The following is a 25,653-nucleotide window of genomic DNA, read 5'->3' on the forward strand; positions in this document are numbered from 1 at the left end:
GGGCGGGGGTGTAGTTGATGACGTGCGAGCGTGACGCTACTATGTCCGCACAATTTTTTTCTTAGTTGATTGCCTATAAGGGGGCCTCTGACAGCCTATGTCATTAAATGATCGTTGTTTTTTTTTTTACCACATTTGAATCGAATATGAATGACTCACAGCATGGGTATTAAGATAATTAATTTAATTAGCCATTTCCTACAGGAATGTAGAAAAGAGAAGGGGAGGGAGGGATGGCCGAGTGGAGAGAGAGAGAGAGAGAGAGAGAGAGAGAGAGAGAGAGAGAGAGAGAGAGAGAGAGAGAGAGAGAGAGAGAGAGAGAGAGAGAGAGAGGGTGAATGAGTGGATGTCAGAGGAGGAGCAGAGAGGACAACGGTTTATAGAAACATGACTGGGGGATGATAATCATAAACCATAAACATAAGCCTGTGAATGTCCTCTGCAATGAACAAGATCACCATGTAGTTGACAATGTCACAGACAATATTGGTCCAACAGTGCATGCACTCATATACTTTAGACTAGGTTCATGTAGTTTGAGAAAAGAATGAGGGACTGTGGGACATGATTGCAGAACACTGAGAGACTCAAAGTGAGCAGTGTGAAATAAGGAAGTGAGTTCAAAGTCAACAGAGGAAACGGAGACACTGCAGTGAGATGAGTTTTGGCTTCTTGTGGTCTGGTGCACACAGCACCTCTCTCTTGGACTAATTCACACATGTGCGTTCATGCATATGTGTATTTTTAACTGTTTGGACGGGGAGCAGAAAAACCTGGAGTTCAAATGGGCTGAAAAGAGTACCTTTTTGTTGATCAGTTCATAACAATCTATATTTGTCAAGATGAATAGCTTCGGTAAATCCGCATTATCAAATGCAATCAAAGCAGAGGTGAAGAGGCACCAGTCTCTCCAGAATACTATCAACAGACTCTTTAAGCAGTTTGAGAGGGTGGAAGATCCACAGCTACGTTCGGGTCTCAAAGTTTACCTCCATAGCATCCAAGGTAAGTTTATTTCTCACTGAAGAAGATGCTTTGATTCTGGGTTTTGAATTCAATATTTTATGAAATCATTCCAGTGATGTTGTTTAGGCACATAGTTGTTTATTGTAATGCAACTTGAAGTGAAAATGATCTGTTTACTTGAAGGCCTTTCTGCAAAGCTCCATTTCAGCTTAGCTGCTGTTGAGTAAAAACGAGGATGAGATTTTGACTCTGAATTTCTTTCATTCGTTGTTTCAGTGAAGCTATGCAATTCATTTCAATGTACATATTTGACAACATTTCCTGTTTTCAAGCATCAATTAATGAATTTGATGGCATTTTTACTGTAGACTCCCGAAGTTGATATTAGAGTTGAGCACTGTGAGAATGCTTACACTGATAAGATCGTTTACACAGTTTCCTGTGTTGAGGTTTCACTAAGGTGAAAGAGTCCCTACAGTTTTTGCCTGTCGGTTGAACATTTTCTTTCGAATTCCACCAAGTCTCCTGCTGAAGCCCTGGCATGCAGTCATGCGTGTGTAAGCTTCACCCAGAACACTGGTAGCAACCAATCATGGCATCATTGTGGCTATCACCATGGCAGCAGCATGGAACACGGTTACGTGGCCTACTTCCTGTCTGCCACTCCGCCGTTACCCTCAAAGCCACATCCCTTGAGACAAACAGTTGCTGCCTTGCCGGAGAATTTGAACACATTTCGTCATTTCCTTCCAACTCCCAATCACCTTCCATTTTAGTTTCTTTCTCATCTGAACAAGGAATTATTATAACACTGGCATGATCACTTAATTATTTTCCTCCATTTCCTGAATGTATCAATGAAATGTCATGTCAAGCGTGTGGTGTGAAGCCTGTTATTGCAGGGGTTGAGATGCCTGATAGGTGAAGGATCACAACATGTACAGGGCACCGCTTTCTCTTCTCTTCCTGAAGTGTGGAAGCCTGATGTGCTTGGTAGCCAGTGTGCCAAAATAAGGTGGAATAAACAGTGTGGAGATGGGGAAGGAACAGTCCTCCAGAGGGCAGAATGAAGTGCCATTTGAATTGCAATCAGTCTCCTTGCAGTTCTGTTTGCTGCAGCATGCCAACAGAGTGGGGGATTGAGATGAAAAGAGAGATGAAAGAGGGGTTGGGGGGGGAGGGGCTCAGAGCAAAGAAGAAATGAAAAATCACCCAGCATGACCGCTGCCCTCTGTCAGTGTCCATCTGATGGTATGTGAGTGTGTGTGTGTGTGTGTGTCAAAGTGCCAGTGTACCTATGTGTACATGAGTGTACACGTACAGACAGCAGGACAGAAAAATAAGGAAGAGAGCATGTGTCTGATAATCGTTGCCTCAAGGCTACTTGATTCTTCATATCAAATCTGGGGGTGTCTCCATCAGATTAATTAGATCCGGCGTGAAACAGCACAGCACGCTTCACACACACTCGTACGTACATGCTCCAACACGTGAGAGCATATAGAAGAAGGATTTAACATACAAGGAAAAGGGCTTTTGTGTTGAGGAAAACACTCTAAACACAGTTTGAAAAAAAATGTGTTTTATAAAATGTTCCCTTCCACTGTACTGTGCTGTTTTTAACCGCTACAAAAGATTTAGGAAATACATCTTCAGTCCAAAAATATGCCATGATGTGGATGGTAGATTTTCTGAGGATTCTGTGACTGTGTTCCCCTGAGCTAAATGCTGTCAGGTTACTTTGTATTTGATGTGATTGGTTATTGGCTTCTGGGTGACTGTGAGAGGAGGGGAGGAAGTAGGGGGGAGGTGGGCGTTTTGGTGTCAGATGGGGCTATGAGGGCTTCCAAACATTCTACCCTTTACCACACACCAGAGCATTGATTTAAACAGCAACAGAGCACAACATAAGTATTTCCATGCTTGTGAGCAGTATATTTTCAGAACAGATTGTTTTCACTCTCTCCCGACACCTTTCCAATTAGGTTGAAGTCTCATTGATATCCAATATCTTTGCGTCTTCTGACCACTGCAATGTGAGCCTGGGCTCACCCCCTTCCGCTAATGAACACAGACTGTAGCAGGCAAATAGACGACAGATCAATAAGCTCACAGGAGATTTCTCTCTCTCTCCCTACCAAACACACGTTCTCTCACACACACACGCCATAAAATGCAGTGACGATAGAAAGGTGGGGGAGCAGGCGAGAGAGAGGGACAGTGGCTGCCACCAGAGCTAGGAAGATTGTAACACCTTAGTAACAAGCTAGCTCAGCATCTCAGTGGAAAGGGGAGGAAGAGGGGGGGGGGGTTGACAAGCTGAACACTGACTGTAAAGATGGATGATAGTCACCACAGCTGTATAGAAGGAACAGACAAGACAGGGTATAAAAATAACGTGCACATTTTCCCCTCCCTTTCCCCCATGCCTTTGTTCTATGTCCTGTCCCTTTTGATTAACCCTGCTCATCCCTCTTTCATTTCTCTCTCTCCATCACTGCTCTTTTCTCTTCCGGCGCCCACTCGTTCACAGGTTCAGCTTGTCTCTCTCTTCTTCCCCACCAGCCTCTCCTCCACGGCTCACCGCCTCCCCTTTTACAAGAGGGAGGGGAGATCAAGGGAGGGAGGGAGGGAGGGAGGGAGGGAGAGAGGGAGAGAGGGAGAGAGGGAGGGGAACAATAAAGAGCAGACACCGCGGTCGCTATGCCTTCTCAGTGAGAGAGATAGAGAGAGAGAGAGAGAGTGGGAAGGGGGGAGCCTGAAAAAGAGAGAGGGATAGAGGAGAAGCTTGGTTTTCCTGCGCTGCGCCTGGTCTGTTTGCGTGAGGAGGGGCAGCTGCAGAAGAGACAGGGGAGGCTGTATCAGCGTGTGTGCTGGCGCTGGCTGATCATTGGCTTTGCACTCGCTGAACCTGCGCGCATCGCTCCCTATCGGATGGATTTGGAGGCAGAGAGTCGTTGAGGGGGAGGGCTCTCCTAACAGCCGGGAACTGTTGACATGCTCAGTGTCTGACACGCTTGCCTGACACGCTTGGAGGACACGAGGTGGAGAGAGGCGTGATGGCTGGACGCTCCTGGGCAGCCATCTCCAGATCATCGAGCGTCTCCCTCTCTGCCGGCCTTCTCCCCTGACCAGAGCTGTTCACTGTCCTCCACATCTCCACACTGCCGCTCCCGCTGACAGAAGACAAGACGCCGCTGTCAAAACAAACGCCAGGCCCGCGATTGCTGGGAACCTCTGATCTGGACTGCAGAGCTTGGAGACGGCGTTAGTCTACACGGAGGACTTTTGAATTTGGAGACGTTGCGTTTTGAATGGACCTCATGTTTTAGATTGCTGGTTGGCGAAGGGGCTATGTATTGTTGTAATTTCTTTGCTTCGTTTTGAGCCAGCGAAGATGAACAGCTACCACAGGAGCCCAGGCAGCAGCACTACAGAAATAAGGTCAAGTGAATGATTGCTGAGGTGACAGACAAGACACCGCGAGGAAGTCTCAGTTAAGTACATGTTGTCAGATGTTGCCATTTTGGAGGAATGGATTTAAATATTAAGATCTTTACGGTGAATCTTCCCCTTTTTTAGACGAATGACAGACTTCTCATATTTTAAATAGAGCAAACAGGAGACGGCTATGACGCTAACGTCTGCTCTGTTTTGCATTCTGAGGGAAAGCGTTTCTCCTCCACTAAGCTTGTCCAATCTGTCCAGCCACCATGCTCGCTTGACAGTCCGTCTCTAAAAAGCTGTGGTTGAACTGGAAGTTGCTGATGTCTCTCTGAATGGTTTCATCTGTCTATGGTGAGTCGTCTGAAGCCTGATCCCATGAGTGGAACCGGCACACTGCAACAACGCACCACCTACCTCATCTCTCTCACCCTGGTCAAGAGAGAGCCTGTGGAGGAGGATGGAGGACTCCCCCAAGACAGAGGAGCCGGGGCTGGGGTGGGACCTGGAGCCGCTGGGGAGGCAGGCGGGCACCAGGGACAGCCCTCCAGATCCCAGTTCCATCAGGGGACCGCAGGGTTTGTGGAGCAAGAAGGATTTGGTGAGCCCGAGGACAGCGAGGGGAAATCTCCCTGTTCCTTGAAAGACAGTGTGCCAGGCGTGGGCGGTGAGCTCACCGTAGGGAGTGAGAAGTTACCGTTCACTGGGAATCTTATCCCCCCGACCGCTGTTGAGAGCTCGAAGTTGCAGTCTCCTGTAGGAATAGATAAAGAGGAGATAGAGGTAACCCTAGGGAGCGTCTCCGAAGAAAGAACCCACATCACGACCATGACAGGGCACACGCCATCAGCCTGTGTGGACATGGGGGCTCCCCACACCCCGACACGGAGCAGCATCCCTGTACGAGTGGGCCAGCGCCCCGCAACCCTCCTGAAGGCCCACAGCAGTGCCGTCAGCCGCCGGGACACCAAGGAGCGCAGCCCCACTTCATCCCAGAGCCTGGACCGCAATGAGGGTCGTGTCCAAACCCGCTCCCCAGGCCCCTGCAGGGCCTCCTGGGCCGAGAGTGAGGGAAGGTCCAGGACACGCATCGGGAGGGATGAGGTCGGATCTCAGGAGGCGGGAACGCGAGCCGGGGGACGAGATCATCCCAGGAAAGATAGGCTGAAGACGGGTTCAGAATCTCTACCTGGCCCCGTCAGCCTGGTCCCCAAGCCCCCGCGCAAAGGCAAGAGCTGCACCCTGGACAACAGTGACCTGAACAGCCTGACAGAGGACCTGAGCATGGGAAGGGAGAGCCAGACCCAGCAAGGCCAAGCTCAGCGGACCTCTGCTAAAGACAGGAAGATGTTGAAGTTCATCAGTGGGATTTTCACCAAGAGCAGCTCGACGTCCTCGGGGTCCTCCACGGTTCCTCCTGTCTATAGTATACAGAGAGAGTCCAGTGAGGAGGAAGGTAGGGCACGTCTACACACACACACACACACACACGTTTCTCTCTCTTGTTTTCACAGCCTGTTAAAGGCTGTGATCTGCTGTTAATTGAGGTGATGATGAAACTACGACTGCACTCAGAGGACAAAGACAGACAGACCAGGAACACACTTCCATTGAATCTGATACCATTCATATCTTCATCTCATGCATGTTAAGTTGTGGTGTTAAAGCGGACTGTCTGTACAAAGAGCCACACACAGAACAGAGTAAGAATCAAAGGTCTGTCACGTGTCTGCGAGTTGCTTTTACTGAACACCATGTGTGACTGCTAAATGACGATAGATGGAGTCCTTTGATCTGGAGGGGCTGACAATAGCATCATCTTGGACAGTCTTAATCTAATTCCTCTCAGAGCGGGGGAGGATTTCACGCTGCTGGAGGGGTAATCTCCCGCCAGCCCACGCCCCGTGTGTTTAACGCTCTCATAATGATCCTAATGGTCGGAGCTGCGGAACTGGCGACGACATACGCGCTGGGATCAGAAATATGTGGCGGCTTCTGCTCCAGCCTTATTGGTTGAGCTTGTTTCTGTCGCCAGGAAAACCAGAGCAATTTTTGGAGGGAAACAAATCAGACAATCCAGAGGCTGGCTCTGCCCACGTCAGGAGAAGCACAGTCAGGCAGTTCCTCAGCCAATCCCCCCCCTTAATCCTGTCTTTGATGTTACACCCACAGCCTGCTCCCACACACACACAGATCTGACTGAAGCATCATCTCTCCTTTTCTCAATCTTACTTTCCAACGTTTTAGCTTCCCAAAGCGCCAGTTTGATACTCTTATGCATAGGGTGTATATGTATCTGATTTGGATGTGAGTACTTTGGGAAGTTCCAGAAAGACATTGATTAAGACAAGAATAAGGGAACACTCAATTCTTAATGTGAAGGACACACCCTGTGGTTGGTGTTTTTATTTATCTTTGATCATCAGTCTTGTAACTACTTGGTTGTAGATGATTCTGAAAGAAATATATTCAGAGGAATTAATGAGAGTTTTCTTACCAAAAGACTTTAGACCACTCCCTACACTAACAAATGTTTTTCTTAATACAATGTGTTTCTCAGTGTTTTCAAGCTGCCGACGCGTGTGTGTGTGTGTGTCCGCGTGCGTGCTGTGTATGCAAGTTGGTAGGCGTACATGATTACAGCGCCGGGCCGGTGAACAGGAATATGGAAACCGGGGCTGGATGGAAAGGGTTGCCATGACAACCAGCCGGGCTGCTGCGAGCCACTGTGGAGCCAGACTGAGGGGCCTTGTGATGATGAAACAGAGGAGGAGATGTGGAGGGAGGGAGGCAGCCTGTCATTCTGTTCCACATAGAATTGAGTCAAAAGACAAAATGGGCCCTTTGGAAAAAAAACGTGCCGTAAAATGGGACAATCGTGATGACAGGCCAAGACGTCCACTCGTATGCAGATAATGAGTCTAGTTGTTCATCAGCTGCCTTATTATGAGAGGATGTTGAGGTGGCATAGGGATCATACTGTCTGACTACCTTGTCAAGGCCGACCTCGTGCGCTCCAACACATGAAGAGACATCTGAATGAAGGTCTGTTCTGTGCCGTCTCTCTCTCTCTCTCTCTCTCTCTCTCTCTCTCTCTCTCTCTCTCTCTCTCTCTCTCTCTCTCTCTCTCTCTCTCTCTCTTGTCAGGGGTCTCGTTTGAGAAGGTGGCCTGCTCACAGTGGCAGCTTGTATCCAAGCTCTTTTCCTCATCTCACCCCCCCTCATTCTCATCCCATCTCATCAACAGCCATCTCTCTGCATCTCCGTGGCGTCGGGCAGGGTCGGGTGGTCTCCAAGACAGGCCTTAGTCATCTGACGTAGGAACACTCATCCATGTTATTCCGCAGTCCTCTCTCCATTTTGATTTCCTCTCCCTCTTTCCTGCCCACTTTCTCTTTCTCTGTTTCTTCTGGAGCCACAGCTGTGGGCAGAGAGTGTGACTGTGAGAGTCACATCACATCGGGCAAACCACCTCTCTTGCCCAGCATGAACAGTGGGCACAGCTGTGTGTGACCCGGGCCAGTGTGTGTGTGTGTGTGTGTGACTGTCCCCCTGGATCTTACTGAGCCATGCCCCTCTGGATGCTGAGCCCTCTCTGTCCCTGGCATTGACTCCTGATCACGTCTGCAAGCTGTCCCCCTCCCAGGGACATGCTGCAGGGCCGTCCCCCAGGAGCCACCGTCAACATGGTCGGCCATTGTCCCCTCGGAAAAAAGACCATCCCTCGGGTTGCAGCTCACTCACTCACCGCTGTGCTCAGCCTTCTGAGTTGACGTGATCAAATCTAGACTATTGCGGCATTTCTATGGAGAAAAATAGGATGTGCTCACATTATGGTTGTGTGAGTCAGTTCCCTGTTTGTGGGGACTCCCCCGTGCATCAGACAGAACAAGGCCTTATGATCCTCTCCAGTCACAGCTGACTGGCTGCTCCTCCTTCCACTGGGTGCTCTGGGGGTCATTACATAATTCATGTTTGGCCCCCTCTGGTGAGTATGGGAGTGGATAGCCCGGCTGGACCCCAGTAGAACCCCTTGTTGTTACGGAAAGGTTATCTTCATTAAGGCTGCCTGTTATGGCCAGAACGAATGTTCAACAGCTGGATGTGTCCCTCTCCAACGATGACAGCGACTGTTCTTCCTGCCACGATCCACCGGGTCTCACTCCATCTTTCTCCCCTCTCTCTCTCTCTCTCTCTCTCTCTCTCTCTCTCTCTCTCTCTCTCTCTCTCTCTCTCTCTCTCTCTCTCTCTCTCTCTCTCTCTCTCTCTCTCTCTCTCTCTTTCTCTCTCTCTCTCTCCTTCTCTCTCTCTCTCTCCCTCTCCCTCTTTCTCTCTCTCTCCTTCCCTCTCCCCTCGTTCCTCTCTCCCTCCTTCCCTCTCCCCTCGTTCCTCTCTCCCTCTACAGCGGCGATTGCCAACAGTCAGGAGTGGACCCTGACTCGCTCCATCCCAGAGCTGCGTCTGGTAAGACCGACCTCCCTCTTCCTCCATCCCTTCTCTCCCGGGAGAGCCAAAGGTCAAACGTTAAATCACTTTTCTGAACCCATGCAGGGGGTTCTGGGGAGTCTGCGCAGTGGCAAGTCCGCACTGGTGCACAGATACATCACCGGCAGCTACCTTCCGCACGAGAAACCCGACGGTAAAGACACTCGACACCGCTGCATTCTGGTCGGCCCCCTCGTCTGTGTCGTGACCTGTGTGTCTGTCATCTCCAGGTGGGAAGTACAAGAAGGAAGTGCTTGTTGAAGGACAAAGTCATCTGTTACTGGTCAGGGAGGAGGCGGGGCCTCCTGACGCACAGGTGAGTGACAGGTGATGTCAGGACAGGGTGCTGATGGTCACTCGGATTTCCAGCCCTGTGCAGCCGTGTGCAACGTGAACTGGAACAGTCAATCCAGATTGAAGGCCAAGAAGGCGTGTGCATGTCTGTGTGTGTGTGTGCATGTCTGTGTGTGTGTGTGTGCATGTGGGTGAGCGTATCTGTGTGTTTATGTCGGTGTCTCTTGTCTTTTCCGAGCTTAGTTCAGTAGCTGGGTGGATGCGATCATCTTGGTGTTCAGCCTGGAGAATGAGGCCAGTTTCCAGGAGGTCTACCAGTTCTTCAGCCAGCTGAACACACATCGCAGCACAGCCGACATCCCACTCATCGTGGTGGGCACCCAAGGTAGAGGAAGGAGACAAGCTAAACATCACAAGCAGCTATATTTCCTATCCAGGAATACAGAAGACAATCCTAAATGCTCAGCTCATGCTCTACGCTTTATCTTCTACTGGCTAAAAATACTAGACAGTAGGGTTGGTCTGATCTGCTCTGAAGTCTCTACCATACTGGACAGTATGTGATTGCTTTGACCTGGGACCCCTGGTCTTCTTTTTGACAGACAAGATCAGCAGTACCAACCCTCGTGTGATTGAGGACATCCGAGCCAGGAAGCTGTGTGTGGATGTGCGCCACTCTGTGTTCTATGAGACGTGTGCTACGTATGGACTCAATGTGGACCGGGTCTTTACTGAGGGTGAGGAACGGCCACCAGGATATTCCAGCTATTTTAATAATAATAATAAATGTTATTTAAAGGCCTCCTTCTCGGCACTGAAGGACACCGTACAGGGTATTCTGAGGAGAAAGGGAACACATACTACATTTAATCTGTGGTAGGAATAAGGGGTAGAAGCAAAAGTCACTTTATTGACTGGCTTGATAAGATATTTCACAGTCTTGGCTGGTCTAACAGAATGTTATGTCAATAGGTAGGAGTGTTTCTGATTGGTCTAAGCAGTCTCTCTGCCCTCTCCTCTTAGCTGCCCAGAGGATGGTGGCTCAGAGGAAGCAGGCAGTCCTCCTGGCCTCCTGCAAGTCCCTGCCCAACTCCCCCAGCCACTCCGGGCTCTCCACCCCAGGTTCAGCCTCCTTCCCTGGGCAGGTAGCTGGACAACAATCTTCATATCTAGAAATCACCATCACACATTTTCACTCACATCGTGGCGATTATCTATCGAAAACTCAACTTCTTTTTACCTGTTTGAACTCATTGTGAGTTGCCAATCACCCCACTTTTCTCCATTCTGTCCGTCTCCATACCCCCCCCCCCCCCCCCCCCACCACCACCTCCAAATGCCCCCAGACCATAAACGGATGCCAGAGTAATGATCACCCCTCCTCACTGCCCTCCACCCCCGGTGGTTGGTCACAAAGAGCTCCGGGGCGGGGCGGGGGGGAGAGGGGGGCAGCGGGGGGGCCTCGGGCTCTCTCAGAAACATCCCTCGCAGGCGCACCTCTCTTTTCGCGGTCAGTCGCCACTCCCATTCACCCACCGTCATTAAGAGAGCGATTCTCGCCATCTCCCTCATCTCACGTCATTGTCTCATTTTTGCCCTTCGCCTACCGTCCCACCTTCCTCTTTAACGACCACATGACACCCCTCCCAGAACCGGCGGGGCAGCGACACAGAGAAGAGAGCAGCTGACCCCAGGGGGGATGTGGCTAGTGGACGGGCCATCAAACAGGTGAGTCTGCTGTGACCCTTCACACTGTCCCCCAGCACAGCACCCAGGTCTTCACCTTCATACACTCTGCTTCTAATGTGGCCTGTTTATTTATTCATTGGTGGATTTAGTTCTCCTCCCTTGCCCCCTGCCCATTACAACGGCACATTGCTACTGTGTACAATTTGAAGTAGTTTTTGAAATAGTTTTTTTTTCTTTTCAAACATTGCTCATCCATTGATTGGCTCTCAGGCAGAGCTCCTCCAGAGCAGACAGAGATTTCACTGTGTGTGTGTGTGTGTGAGAGAGAGAGAGAGAGAGAGAGAGAGAGAGAGAGGGAGGGGGGGAGAGGGAGAGGGAGAGGAGGAGAGGGGCGCTGAGCGCAGGACTGTGTGTTGCTGTTCACCCCTGTCCTCTGGGCCTCCTCTGGGACAGAGCATCCTGTGGAAGCGGAGTGGCAGCTCTCTGAACAAGGAGTGGAAGAAGAAGTACGTCACGCTGTTGAACAACGGTACCCTCCGCTACCACTCCAGCTTCAACGTGAGTCACCCCACACCAGCCCCACAGCAGGGTCACAAAGGCCCCTTTCATTCGCTGCTGGAGAGACCTCGCTCTTATCAAGGCTTCCCTTGCTGTTTTAGTAGACTAGAAATAGAGGAAGTTCACCTTCTTTATATAGCTAAAAACAACTTAAACCGAGATTGCTCAGTCAATGAATAAAACACAAAGAAGGAAATTGCCCTTTGTCATATCTTGTGTTGGGGATGTCTTGTAATACATGGTGCTGCCTACCCGGTTTGCAGGACTACATGCAGAATGCCCATGGGAAGGAGATAGACCTGCTGCGTGTCACAGTGAAGGTTCCAGGGAAACGCCCACCCAGAGCTGTCACCCCTGCTGGCCCCGCCCCTGGCGTTAACGGGGTAGTCAAAGATGGATCAGCTGGCACCAGCACCAGCACCACAGCAGGTGAAGTAGCATGTACACAATGCACCTAAAAGGAAGCTGAGTTTATGAACAGTGTAAACAGCCTCTAACCTCAATTCTCTCTCTCTCTCTCTCTCTCTCTCTCTCTCCTCTCTCTCTCTCTCTCTCTCTCTCTCTCTCTCACACACACACACACACTCTCTCTCTCTCTCTCTCTCTCTCTCTCTCTCTCTCACACACACACACTCTCTCACCCTCTCTCTGTCTATCTCACTCTCTATTATCCCCCTCCATGCCGTCCTCCCTCTCTCAGGCCCCCTGTCGGCTGATGAAGGTGCGGGGGCCCTGTCCCCCCAGGGAGAGAGAGGTGTCCAACGCTGCCCCTCCTCTCTCTCCAACAAGGCATTCAGTGTCGGTACGTGAACAAACACGGTTTCTTGTTCTTTATCTTTCCCCACAATACATGTCACACATCACTCAATGTCAACGTTTGGATTCTTTCCTCTCGGTGGTGGGTAACCTTGTGGTTTATGTGATCTGAAACACATCTTAGATGCTCTTGAGGGGTCACCCAATCCCCCTTTTGGAAAAGACCCTGGTCAGTCCTCACCGATGAGTGACCGAAAGAGGAAAGGAAGGAAGAAGAGCATGAACCAGAAAGGAGACACTTTGGGTCAGGCAGAAGGTGAGGCACAAGGGCTTGAGACTGACCAGGATCCAGTACTTTAATACTTAACCCTTCTGACTTGCTGCTTTTCTCCCTGTTGCTTGGGTAATGTACAGTATTGCTCTCTAAATCAACTCTTAATCAAATAATCCGTTCTTTCCGCAGCCTTCACTAGAATGGCTCTCAATTGTCTTTTTTTTTGTCTCTCTTTGTCTTCTCTCTTCCGCTTCCCTGGGCTTATCTTTCCCTCTGCAGCCAAGCGCAAAATGTGGAAGTTAAAGAGCTTTGGTAGCTTAAGAAACATTAATAAGACAGGTAACTAGAACAATGAGAAAGAAGCTGCTTCTGAGTGTCTAGCTCAGTTCCCTTGTCTGTCTGCCCTCGTCATTTAGACTGCACTGTGCTCATGTTTCTGCTGTCAACATTACAATGTCACTTTGTCCCTTTTTCGACCTCTTCTACACATCATTTGCACGCTCATTTCAACGTCTTTGTCAAACCATCTCTTGTGCTGTACGACCATACCCTTGGTGAGAAGTATGTATATGGTATACTGGTATACATACTGATTGTATTGTGTGATTGTATGTCTTTAACTGTGCCACTCTTGTGGACGCTCACATTAAACAGCCATCCCAAGCCTGTGTGTCCATCTCAGGTGGGCTCACATGCCTGTTGCTGCCGTGTCTTTGCAGAGGAGGAGAACGCCGACTTCATTATCGTGTCCAGCTCGGGGCAGACCTGGCACTTTGAGGCCCAGAGTCTGGAGGAGAGGGAGGCCTGGGTGGCAGCCATCGAGAGCCAGATCCTGGCCAGTCTGCAGTCCTGTGAGAGTGGCAGGAACAAGGTGAGGCCTGGGGAAATCCCCGCTCAATCACTATGACTGGTTGTTACAGGGTTAGTAACGGGGTTGCGTGTGTGTTCCCCAGGCCCAGAGGAGCAGCCAGAGCGAGGCGGTAGCCCTGCAGGCTATCCGCAACGCCAAGGGGAACAACCTCTGTGTGGACTGTGAAGCGCCCAGTGGGTGTCTAGATTTGACCTTCTCTTGACCCCTTCCTGCCCAGTCTAAGATCAGCTTTGAGATAGATCAGATAGATACCCCCCCATCATGAAATTGGCTTGTCATCATGACATGACATCAACCAAACAACCAAGTTGACCATGGATCAACAACACATGAGAATGTGTTCCTTCCAAACCCTACTGTTCTCTTATGTGTGTGTGTGTCTACCCTGACCTACCTGTCCCACAGACCCCACCTGGGCCAGTCTCAATCTGGGGGCGCTGATCTGCATCGAGTGTTCAGGGATCCACCGTAACCTGGGGACCCACCTCTCCCGTGTCCGCTCGCTCGACCTGGACGACTGGCCCGGCGAGCTCACACAGGTCCTGGCTGCCATCGGCAACAACATGGCCAACAGCATCTGGGAGAGCTGCACCCAGGGCAGGCAAAAGCCCACGCCAAACGCCACGAGGTGGGTGTTATGGAGGAGTAAAAGGTCAATTGTGGAGTTTTTCTTTATAATGAATGCTCATGCAGCTCTGGCATCTGTAGAAAAGACTGGATGAGTAGTAGTTCGCTATTTTAAATGTCTGCGCGTTTGCACAGACTTTCTACTTAAGATTGCTCTTTAAAGGAAGCTCTTTTAAGCCAGTTAAATTAGTCAGCCAGATAAATTACCAAGAGGTTCAGGAAATGAATTAAAGCAGTGATATGCAAAATGATAATATGCTTTGGCTACCACACTGTGTGTGTGTGTGTGTGTCCATTTCTGTTACCCTAGAGAGGAGAGAGAGTCGTGGATCAGGGCCAAATATGAACAGCGGGTGTTTGTGGCACCCCTGCCAGCCCCAGGTTCGGGCCTGGAGGAAGATAGCGTACCAGAAAGGCTGCTCTCCGCAGTGACTGAGAGGGACCTGCCCAGGCTCCTCCTGCTCCTTGCACACAGCAGCAAGGAGCAGATAAACCTCCAGCCCACCGGGGGGCCCTCCACGTCCCGCGCGGCCCTGCACGCTGCCTGCCACCTGGGGGACGTGGTCATGACTCAGCTGCTGGTCTGGGTGAGTGTCTGCTCAGAACGTGGGGAAACATGAGAGGAGGCATTCATTAGCACTTATGATGATGTCATAAGTTCAGATGTCAGATGGCATAATGGGAATGGTTATACATTCTGTTTATGTTAATCAGTGGTTTGTGTGTGGTGAACTGTTCTCTTTCTATCTCTATCGCTCTTTCTATCTCTATCGCTCTTTCTTTCCCTCCCTCTCTCTCTCTCTCTCTCTCTCTCTCTCTCTCTCTCTCTCTCTCTCTCTCTCTCTCTCTCTCTCTCTCTCTCTCTCTCTCTCTCTGTCACTCCTCTCTCTCTTCCTCCTGTAGTATGGGAGTGATGTGACAGCCAGGGACCCACAAGGTCAGACAGCATTGGCTCTGGCCAGAAAGACTGGGAGTAAAGAATGTGCTGACATTCTGCTGCAACACGGCTGTCCCAACGAAGTGTCCCCGACCACTGCCACCCCCGGTCTGTCCCGCAGATCAAGCACTGCCAGTCTGGGGCGGACCAACTCCAGGAGAAAATTCTCCTAGCTCTGAGGGGGGATTGCTGTGGTAGCACACAAGGGCTGGATGCACAGGGGGAAACAATAAGATCATTTCAGTCCATGGATGAACTTGTGTCTGTGGGTGAGGCTAATAAGCAAACAATAAGGAGAATACAGACTGTACAACATATCAACAATCAAAAAGCAATGTTGAATATTTACGCAAAATGTTGCTGACGTCATTGTTTGTTGAACCTCATTTCAGGTTTCTTCATGATTGGCCTAATAGACGTTTTTCTGTCAAGGAACATTTCAGATAGATGAACTGCCACATGACTTTAGCTTTCTGTTTCACTCCTTCTAAAGAAGTGCAATACTCAGTCATTCCTTTAGATAGCTAAAGATTAATTAACATTTTAAAAGACCTCTGAAAGGGATGAGGGACAGTGAGTTGTGAATAAACAGTCAGGCCAGTAAGGAGACTGTAGCAAGAGAATAAAGTACATTGAGAGGATATAGCTTTTTGGTTGTTGTTTTGTAGTGACTGGGCCAAAATGTTTAAACATCTGTCTGTCAGTAACCATGAGCTGTTTCTGTACTTTTAAACCATAGCTCTGTATTGATTGTTTTGCAGTAACTACTACAAATTCGACATAGAATAGAAAGTCGAATATCCCTTCAGATGTCCCTAATTGTATTGAATTCACTTGTAATTATACAATATCTTCTCCTATACATTATTGTGTTCTACGTGTACTGCTGTCTATGGACATAATATTTGCCATACAGGGTAAAACTCCAAATGAAACAGTTTGTAAAGAAACAATTTCTAGCTAATTCTTTTTTAGCCATTTTCTAGTTTTCCAAACATCTGTGTTTTGATTCATGGTCCTGGTATTTATCAAAGACACAGAGCCTATTACATCTATGCCCATGGTGATGGCACACCATTAGGCAGCAGCTAAACATTACTGGACTACTGTTAGTTATTTTATAGTGCCAAATACATGAAAGCAGCTGTAACAGTACCATACTGCACACGAAGTCAATATGTTTGAGCAAAATAAGCCTTTAATAAGACATTTTCATGTTAAAGTGGTGTTTCATTATTACTTTGTATCTGTAACGTCTATCAATCAAAGAAATACTTAAATTACCTGAATAAAGGAACTTTTATATGTTGTCTCTGGGCCGTTTTTTGTACCTGACTGAAAGCATGTTCTATTATCTAAACATGTAAATGTAAACATAACTAGCTACTCCTGGACTTGCATATGCAACGGACGCACAATAGTCTTCCAGACCCTTGGGGGCGGTATGCCAGATACCTGCCTTATATTCCTTTGACAGACGTCAGAAGTCTGCGACCACGACAGGCATAGTAGGCGGAACGGACCCGTTGTTTCGCAAATGATCGAATATTTATTATTGCATGGGTAAGTAATCAATATGGTAACGTTATACTAGCCATAGTTTTCCAACAAGAGTTGTCCAGTATAAACAACATTTTCCGTGAAGACATAGCGACCGGACATATCAAAGTGTCTAGCTAGCCACCTGATCAAGTGTAGTTAGGTGTCGAATGCTCAGATTTAAGAACACCAACGATACTTTTCATGACGAACTAATCAATGTTTTGTCAACGTTAAACCATGTTTATCAAAACACTAATGAGTTTCCACACCACAGCTTTGCAACTTCCTTATCTTGTTCCCTATTTTGCAGCGTCTACTAACTTAGTTAACCTGGTAGACGCTTAACTTTAAGCTTGTCAGTAAAATCGTAGTGGAACCTCCACTCTAGATAAACTATTCAAACTAAATTGGTGGGTTTCACCATCCACGAATGAGCTTGCTTTTCTGCAAAGACTTTCCGCTGACGCCACAAGCACATAGAAGTCCACTCATTGGCTGTTGCCTTACAGTACTTTACAGACTAACTGTTGCTAATATTACTGATGTTTCTCCCTGGTTGCCTCTCCTAGTTGGCCCCTGGGCCGCATGTCACTACCGTGCCAGGGATGAGGATCCGGCTGCAGGCTCCCGGCCACGCCGCCGGTCTCCTCTCGGAGCTAAACCGCTGTCGCCAGGCCCGTCTGTACTGCGACGTGCTCCTACAGGCGGGCGGGCGCTCGTTCGCCGCTCACCGCGCCGTGCTGGCCTGTGGCGGGGCGCACTTCCGCAGCCTGTTCTCCCGCGGCCAGATGGGAGCCTCAGGAGGCCCCGGCACCGCCGTCTCCTCCTACTCCCTGGACTTTGTGTCGCCGACCAACTTGGAGAAGGTGCTGACGTTCATCTACACGGGGGAGATCCTGACGGACCTGATCGACGTGGGCGTGCTGTACGAGCTGGCCGTGAGGCTGGGGGTGAGGGAGCTGGTGAGGGCGTGCCACAACACCTTCCCCGACCTGCAGGGCTCGGCCTCTGCTGACTGCGCGGCCGAGCGGCAGGGGGATGTGGAGGGGGCCGTGGGGGCCGTGGGGGCCGTGGGGGCGTCGGGCTCTGTGTGCTCCTCGTCTGCCGCCTCCTGCTCCTCCTTGTCCTCGTCCGTGGGGCCGTCGGGGGCCCCCACTCCTGCCGCGCCCTCCCCTCTGGCCCAGAGCAGGGGGAGCAGGGCCAGCCGGGGTCACAGCACTCCCCTGCCAGTGGCCCTCAAGGCTGAGGACATGCATTCTCACCTGGGCTATGGGCAGATGGCCGACGGGGTCGGTCAGCTCGCTGGGGACCAGGTTGGACTAGCCAGCCACAACCACCAGACTGAGGGGGCTCCCAAAGGCCCCTCCCTGCCGCTGAAGACTGAGGAGGGGGCAGCCACGGGGGCCTGTGAGGATGGGGAGGGACAGACGGTCAGCGGGAGCAGAGCTGGATCTCTGCCCCTGGGCGTCTCTGAGCCCTGTTCCTTTCCCGACTCGTCAGGCCCCCTGGGGGCAGAGGCCGGCGACCCCTCCTCTGGGGACCCTCTGGACAGCCTGCAGGTGGGGGCGGTGGAGGGCGGGGTGGCGGTGGGAAACGACGAAGGCCTCATCTTCGGGGGGGAGGTGGAGGACCAGGAAGAGGAGGAGAGGGGGGCGGGGCGGGGGGACGGGAGCGACGTGGCGGAGCAGTGGAGGCAGCTGGCCGGGGAGATCATCGAGCTGAGCGACGACGAGAACTACATGGAGGAGGAGGAGGAGGAGGAGGAGGAAGAGGAGGAGGAGGAGGACCTGGTGTGTGTGGAGAACGGGGGGGGCGGGAGGGGGGGGTGGCGGCCGGTAGCCAGGGCTCCGTAACCACGGCGGCGTGCAAGACCTGCGGCGCGGTGCTGCGGGCGGACTCGGCCACGCTCCGCTCCCACGCCGAGACGCACCACATCACGGAAACGGGCGCCTGCGGCGTGTGCGGCGCCCAGTTCCCGGACCGCGGCGCCGGCGTCACCCACGCTCTCTCCCACGTGGGCGTGCTGCTGTTCTCCTGCGACATGTGCCGCCTTCAGTTCTGCAGCCAGGCCAAGCTGCTGCGCCATCGGCGGCAGGCTGCGGCCAGCTACACCCACCCCCTGCCCTCCAGCACCACCAAGGGGCAGGGCCCGGAGGTGCAGTGTGCCATCTGCACCAAAACCATCACCAAGGACTTCCAGGTCAGCCCTCCGCAGAGAGACGTAAATGTTTAATCTTGTGTCCAATGGTTTTGCTTATAACAGAAATCGACCATGGATAATACCCATAAAACCTTTTTGTTGTTGTTTACATGATAACCCTTCATCTCGGAAATCTCAAGTGTGACCACGATATCCCTAAAACTGGTTTGGTGTCGTTAATAGTACCACCCCTCATCTCTGTCTCCCCTCCCAGGTCGTCAGAGACCACCTCCTGAGCCACATGTGCTCTCAGACCCTGACCTGTGGCGTGTGCCAGCAGCGCCTGCCCTCCCTGTGCTCCCTGCTGTGGCACGCCCTCAACCACCTGGCCCTGCCCGTCTACTCCTGCCTCCACTGCACCTGCAGCTTCCTGGAGCTCCCCCTGCTGGACAGGCACATGGCGCTGCACGCCGAGGAGGAGGCGGCAAGCGGCGGGGACCGGGAGCTCAGCAGGAGGCTGAAGGCTGCGGGGAGCGAGGGGGAGGACGAGCTGCGCTGCTTCCTGTGTCCCCAGACCTTCCGCTCCTCGTCGGCCTTCCACTACCACCTGAGCTTACACACCAGCGAGTCCCTGGGAGGGCAGGGCTGGCCGCCGGGCAAGCGCAAAGCCGACCACGCCCTGGACTACCCCCCGCCCTCCTGCGCCTCCTCTTCCCCCCTGGAGGCGGCCGGGAGCCTGGGGAAGCTGAGCAGCCTGGGTTTCGGCCTGGGGATGGGCTTCAACCTGTCGGACAAGCTGCTCCAGGGCGGCGGGGCTAGCTTCCCTTCCGGGCTGCTGAGCAACGGGGGCCCGGGGCTGGACGGGGCGGGCGGGGTGCCCCGGGGGAAGTGGTACCGCTGTCGTTTCTGCGGCAAGCGCTTCGCCCACTCGGGCGAGTTCACCTACCACCTCCGCATCCACACGGGGGAGAAGCCGTACCAGTGCAAGGTGTGCCTGCGCTACTTCCGGGGCCGCTCCACCATGATCTGCCACCTGAAGACGCACGCGGGGGCCCTGATGTACCGCTGCACCGTGTGCGGCCTCTACTTCTCCACCCTCAAGCTGGTGTCCTCGCACATGGAGGCCCACAAGGACCACCTGCCGCCCGACTTCAACATCGAGCAGACGTTCATGTACAACGACCACTCCAAAGAAGCCCTCCCCACGCTGGACACCTGATCTGCTACTGCTGTGTCCTCTGCTGTGTGCCATGGCTGCCTGTCTGTCTGCCTGTCTACCTGCCTGTCTACCTGCCTTTCTGTCTGCCTGTCTGTCTGTCTACCTGCCTTTCTGTCTGACTGTCTGTCTGCCTGTCTACCTGCCTTTCTGTCTGTCTGTTTGTCTGTCTTCTTTCTTTTCTGTCTCTTCCTTATCTGTCTTCTTCCTTTCCTCACCCTTTTCTTGCTCACTCTCTCCCCCCCTCACCTCCGTCTCACTCTCTCTTTATCAGTGTCTTGTTGTGGACCATATTTATACACCTACTCTTTTAGAATGTGTTCGGCTTTTTATTATGTATTTTTGAAATCTCCTTTTGAATAGAAACACATTCCTGCTCAAGCATAGCAGAAGGGGAACAGTAAAACACCATGTACTTTGAGACTAGCTGGGCCACTTGGTGGCAGTCTATCCACTGTTCCACTCAGTGTCTATAAACGGAGGGTGGGTGCGACAGGGTTGCAGTGCCTATTTCTTGTAAGGAAAGTTCGTTGTGGAATTGTTTCTAAAAGAACCATTTTGAGGAACGTCCACGAGAGAGTTGGAGTCGACATGAGGTGTCCTATCGCCCCTCAGAACGGCACTGTTATCTCTCTGGTCCTGTAAAAGCTTTCTATGTAAATTATGATTCTTCCGTTGTGTGTACAGGCTCTCAAAGTAGTAGGCTTTGATACTGAAGACGAGGCCTTAATGGATCTGTTCAGTAGCGATCACCCTAGGTATGTCTTCCTGGAAATAGTATAATTCACTAGTAATTATGGTCATGCTGTTTATAATGTCCCCAGTCATCAAAGTAGTTGAGAAAATGTTTGTACTGTGAGTATTTGTAAAGAAGCCATACAGGTGAATGGTTTCAGATGGTACGTGCCATGTTCTCACTCTCAGACTGTTCAAATGTCATAACACACTTGTGGTCTTTTTTATAACACTTGATGATGTTTATCGTAGAGTTGTGATTCTGAAGTGCTCACTTTCAAATTCCCATTTTTGTGATCTTCTATTTGATGTCTTACCTCATACATCCGATGACAATACAGATATTTATTCTATTTATGCTGTTTTTTATTTTATGTACTTTTTTTAGTGAAAACTATTACACGTTGGCCTTTTTACCTTGTTTAGTCACGTATCAAATAAAATGGGGACTAATAAAAGTAGGCTGCTGTCGTGTTTTGGAGCTGGTTCCTTTTTGAGTTTCATCTACTGTGATGCCTTCTAAATCACTATTAATGATATATATATATAAATATAATCATGCACAGACCATGTCAGGGTTCAGACTGTGATCTTTCACCCCTAACCCATTTCTAGGTGGGCAGCTTCCTGCTATTGTATCATCTGCTGATTGAAAACGAAGCTTTTTCCTTTTGTCCATCAGCTTATCAACATCGTCATAACACTGGAACATTCCTTGCAATTTAGAACTTTAAAACAAACATGCAAAAATCCCTGACCAGTCTTAAATCACTGTGTTGTGGAGACAAGTGTCAGTGTTCCTCCTCTTAAAGGCTGCTGTAGTGGAGGGTTGGGAAGAGGGCACTCGCTTTACACTTTTATGTTTTTTCATTCGATTTTTTATTCGATTTTGTACAGAAATATAAACCAGAAAAAACTGAAATACATGTTCAGAAGCAGTTAGACAGATTTCTTTGTATAACCAAAAATGGATATTGTTTAATGGGATTTGGCTTTTTTGCTGATTTACACTGTACTTACACATATTAGCTGTATGTGTACAAAACATTTGTTTACACACTTTCCTTCTCACTCTAGGAATGATGCTTTCCTAACTCATCTCCTTGGATGTAGCCTTAGAGGAAGCTGGGTGACATTGTCATGGTGGGCATGACTGTTAATAGCAGAGGGGTGTTGTATGAATTGGAGAGTTTAGACTGAAGGTGACTTAAATCTGATGATGTTGATCCATTACACAAGCTGCGGAAGAATAATTGGAATATGTTAAAGGTCATATGGCTGTGTGATTGGTATACATTAGACAGATGATTATTAGTAAGCGGTTTATATTAGTGTTGAAAAAAAAGTAGTAGTGTAAAGAATCTCCTGTTGTTCAAGCCCAGGATCAAACAATGTAGTTGTACAGCAGCATACCTCACTGTGTGGAGTCTAGTAATGGAGGATGATGATGATGATGATGATGAGAATCTACCAGTACTGTTTCTCCAGAGGGTCTTAGTGTAGATAGAATAAAGATAACAAATGATTCCCTCTCCTCGTCTCTGGATGCAATGCCAGGAAGCCCCCTCCTGTGTAGAGCAGTGGTGAACAGCAGGAGGGGGAGGAAACCTGTGGTACATCACACCTCCAAGAGGAAGAGGCCTTTGAACCAAAGCCTCCCTCCTCATGAGTGATCCTCTCATCACCCACCTGGAAACCTGTTCACCTGCAGCTCAGCAGGCATTTATGACACCTGGAGGTGATGATCTAACAGAGACCATTCCAATGTGTTGGCTGGTTAAATCTTTCTGCTCGGTGAGGGTCTAGGATCCAGACTGATAGGAGGGAGCAGGAGTCTGAGGTTAACGACTCTCAAGAACGCCATGGCTCAAAATAACGAGGTCACCCTCTTCCATCTTGTCATTGTTCTGGGAGAATATCACCATAACATCCTGCAGGTCAGACTTATACCGACAATAGGGACATTTGTGTTGGCCCTGTAACTGCAGATACATGGGATGTTCTGTACCAACTCTCTCTGGTCCTCTGGATGGTCAGCATTTTGTGAAGATCTGTTTGCCCCTCTCTGGTCCCCCCCCCCCCCCCCCACCCCCACCATATCCATCCTGCTTGTTTCCCTTTGTTTAAGTGTAGTCAATCTGCTCTTTTCCTAAAGCTACAGGAAGGAAACTGTCAGCAGAATTAGAGCTTCTGGAAAGGCTGAAGCTAACCCTGTCCTCAGTGTGCTGACCTTCCACCATGCTGTTGAGCTTGGATGTGATCTGGCACCAGGGCAAAACACAAATGTAGCCGTTTAGTAGCACAGGTTGGACTTGACAAAAGCCCGGACATACTATGGTGGGCTAGTGAGACAGTGATCCTTCCTTGTACATTTGAATGCCAGTCAAATAATGTGTACTTATCAAGATATAGCAATGGTCCAAAATGTGTTGGACTGTTTAACAGGGTGGAGATTTATTGCTGTTACTTTTCAGAATGTTAGCAGCACAAACACACAGACACACCCACACACTCAAGAGAATGATAACGTTGAAGTGAGAACACTATATGGAAAATAGTTGTAACATATATTTTACACACATTCCTTCTCTCTCTGGTAGGAGTCAACCATAAAGTTATCCAACAGGAGCTTGTAAAAGCTCCTAGGCCTACGAATTCCTGGGGCAGTTCAAAAAAGACCAGAAACCCTTTCTTTCCCCTCTCTGTTTACAGTGTCGATTTGTTAAATGAGGTTATAATGAGAGGAGTGTCCGTCCATGCATTATCTGTCAGACCAAAGCAATCAACAGAGACATTAAGAGGGACTACCAGGAGTCTGAGGTGTCTTGGAAGGTTCACGGCCTGGCTGAGCCCAACACACAGCCCCTGCTTCAGTCAGCAGCAGCCCCGAGAACTGGCTCCTCCTCTGTAGAAGAGTCTCACTGCTGTGTTTGTGCTTCCTGTGTCTGTTTGTCTGTCAGCGAGACCACGTTTGAGTCACTGGTGCTCATGTTGCTGAGCTTGGGCACTCTCCCGGCCCCGGTCCCTCTGGCGCCGGCCTCTGCCCCCTCGCCGAGGTCCTCCCTGGGCATGTACTGCACCACGTGGTTGATGAGGTTGGTGCGGAAGCTCTTGCTCAGGAAGTTGTAGAGGATGGGGTTGGCCACGCAGTGGAAGAGCGACAGGCACTGCACTACGCTGAAGGAGAAGTAGAGCACCTCCACGGCGTTGCAGCTCAGCAGCAGCGGCTCCATGTCGTCGAGCATCATCAGGAAGGTGACCACGTGGTATGGCAGCCAGCACACGACAAACACCAGCGAGTACACGTGCACCAGCCACACCTCGCGGCGGCCCTGCACGTCGGGGGCGCGGTGCACCGCCCGCGCAATCAACAGGTTGCAGGTGACGATGACCACGGTGGGCCCCAGGAACTGGAAGATGAGCCCGAGGAAGGAGACGGAGATGAACCACTCCATGTAGCTGTACTCAGGCATCATGTAGCAGCCCGGCTCGTCCCACTCCAGCAGGTCCACGTGGGCCGTCTCCAGCAGGCCCATGCTGAGGGACAGGAGCCACAGGCCTCCGCACAGCAGCCAGCGCCTGCGCGCCCCCACGGGGAAGCAGGCCGGGGAGGAGGGCCAGGCCAGGGACAGGTAGCGCTCCAGGGTCATGAAGGCCAGGAAGATGGAGCTGCTGTAGAAGTTGACCACATAAATGAGGTTGGTGACGATGCAGAGGAAGCGTCCCCAAAGCCAGACCTCGTTCAAGCTCACCTCCAGCATGAAGAAGGGCAGGATGAGCACCACCAGCAGGTCGGACATGCTAACGTTCATGACACAGAACAGGACGCCGTTGGCAGAGTGTCTCCGGTGCCAGTTGACCCAGACCACCAGGGCATTCTCTGCCAGGCCAACCAGGAATATGACCAGGTAGAGCAGGAACAGGGTGATGCGTCGATAGTCCTCATCCAGGTGGATGGTGCATTCGGTGATGAACCAGGGGGTCCCATTGAAGGAGCTGTTGTGGTGGCTGTGACTCATGGTCTGGTGGGGTGAGAGCAGAGGGAAGTTATGTGGATTTGTAGAGAGTTTCGATGAGAGGTGACTTTAATCTGATTATGTTGTTCCATTACATAAGCTGTGAAGGAGGTTGTGCTATGTTGAAAATGAAACTGCCTGAAAGTTTCAGTGCGAATGGATAATAATCTATAAAAATAAATAAGAACACCAAAATAAGGGTAACTAAATAGGTAACTATGGATGTTGGCATCAAAAAGGATATGTGTGCTATTGTTATTCCTGCTTTCTGTAGCTACAACCCAACTGTTTAATGACACTCATATACCACTTTAGCTAAGTCTATGAAAGCTAGTTGGTTAAGGGGTAGGTTTAACCCTCAGTCTTTAAATAATAAAGTGAAACTGAACTTCTCTTTCACAGATCCCAGTGTTGCTTTCTAAACAGGTTTTTCAAGCACAGGATGAAACAATGTACAGCAGCCTACCTTACTGAGTGGAGTCTAATGGTGGAGGATGATGATGCTGCTGACAGCTCCAGGGGTTCTTCTGTCTGGAGAGATGTCAGAAACCTGCAGGAGCAGCAAGGACACAGCAGCTGGCCCAGATGATCTGAGTGTGGCCAACAGGAAATATTAGACCATCCCCTCTGCTCATTTTCCATCCAATCCTCCCCCTTCTCTCCCCCATGTCCCTCCCCTGTCCTCTCAGGGCCAGAGCTGACAGGACATCCTCACAGCGTAAGGGGGGGGGGGGGGGGGGGGGTCTTGGTCAAATGTCATTGTTTGGTTTAACTGTGTCGTAAGTCAGAGATTCTCTGGTTTTACAGGGAATGGAGTCAATGAAGACAGTTTACATTTGCGTTAGCGATCATGAAAAATGCCAGGAAGCCCCCTCCTGTGTAGAGCAGTGGTGAACAGCAGGAGGGGGAGGAAGCCTGTGGTACATCACACCTCCCAGAGGAAGAGGCCTTTGAACCAAAGCCTCCCTCCTCATGAGTGATCCCCTCATCACCCACCTGGAAACCTGTTCACCTGCAGCTCAGCAGGCATTTATGACACCTGGAGGTGATGATCTAACAGAGACCATTCCAATGTGGTGGCTGGTTAAATCTTTCTGTTGTCT

The 25,653-nt window shown here is 50.4% G+C and overlaps 3 protein-coding genes across 3 annotated transcripts; 2 read left to right on the forward strand and 1 right to left on the reverse strand.

The window, feature by feature from the left end:
- The first annotated feature begins 3,658 nt into the window (after positions 1-3,658).
- LOC124481068 (arf-GAP with GTPase, ANK repeat and PH domain-containing protein 1-like) lies at positions 3,659-16,213 on the forward strand. Its single transcript, XM_047040839.1, is given in 21 exon segments — positions 3,659-5,866; positions 8,816-8,874; positions 8,962-9,049; positions 9,126-9,211; positions 9,433-9,574; positions 9,792-9,926; positions 10,213-10,334; positions 10,536-10,586; positions 10,588-10,644; positions 10,646-10,699; positions 10,840-10,917; positions 11,332-11,436; positions 11,700-11,865; positions 12,137-12,238; positions 12,377-12,508; positions 12,746-12,805; positions 13,186-13,337; positions 13,420-13,510; positions 13,743-13,965; positions 14,275-14,551; positions 14,868-16,213. Coding segments are annotated over 21 exon segments (3,492 nt in total). The 5' UTR covers positions 3,659-4,761; the 3' UTR covers positions 15,075-16,213.
- Positions 16,214-16,337: 124 nt separating this feature from the next.
- On the forward strand, positions 16,338-19,879 carry LOC124480978 (zinc finger and BTB domain-containing protein 39). Its single transcript, XM_047040690.1, is given in 4 exon segments — positions 16,338-16,464; positions 17,013-18,251; positions 18,254-18,643; positions 18,858-19,879. Coding segments are annotated over 3 exon segments (2,538 nt in total). The 5' UTR covers positions 16,338-16,464; positions 17,013-17,048; the 3' UTR covers positions 19,803-19,879.
- A 2,750-nt stretch (positions 19,880-22,629) lies between these two features.
- On the reverse strand, positions 22,630-25,279 carry gpr182 (G protein-coupled receptor 182). Its single transcript, XM_047040778.1, has 2 exons — positions 25,017-25,279; positions 22,630-24,556 (listed from the first exon to the last, which is right to left on the reverse strand). The coding sequence occupies exon 2, from the start codon at positions 24,551-24,553 to the stop codon at positions 23,453-23,455; it is 1,101 nt and encodes a 366-aa protein (XP_046896734.1). The 5' UTR covers positions 24,554-24,556; positions 25,017-25,279; the 3' UTR covers positions 22,630-23,452.
- Between the last annotated feature and the right edge of the window lie 374 nt (positions 25,280-25,653).

Source organism: Hypomesus transpacificus, chromosome 18 (assembly GCF_021917145.1).
Source record: "Hypomesus transpacificus isolate Combined female chromosome 18, fHypTra1, whole genome shotgun sequence".
Classification (NCBI taxonomy): Eukaryota; Metazoa; Chordata; class Actinopteri; order Osmeriformes; family Osmeridae; genus Hypomesus; species Hypomesus transpacificus.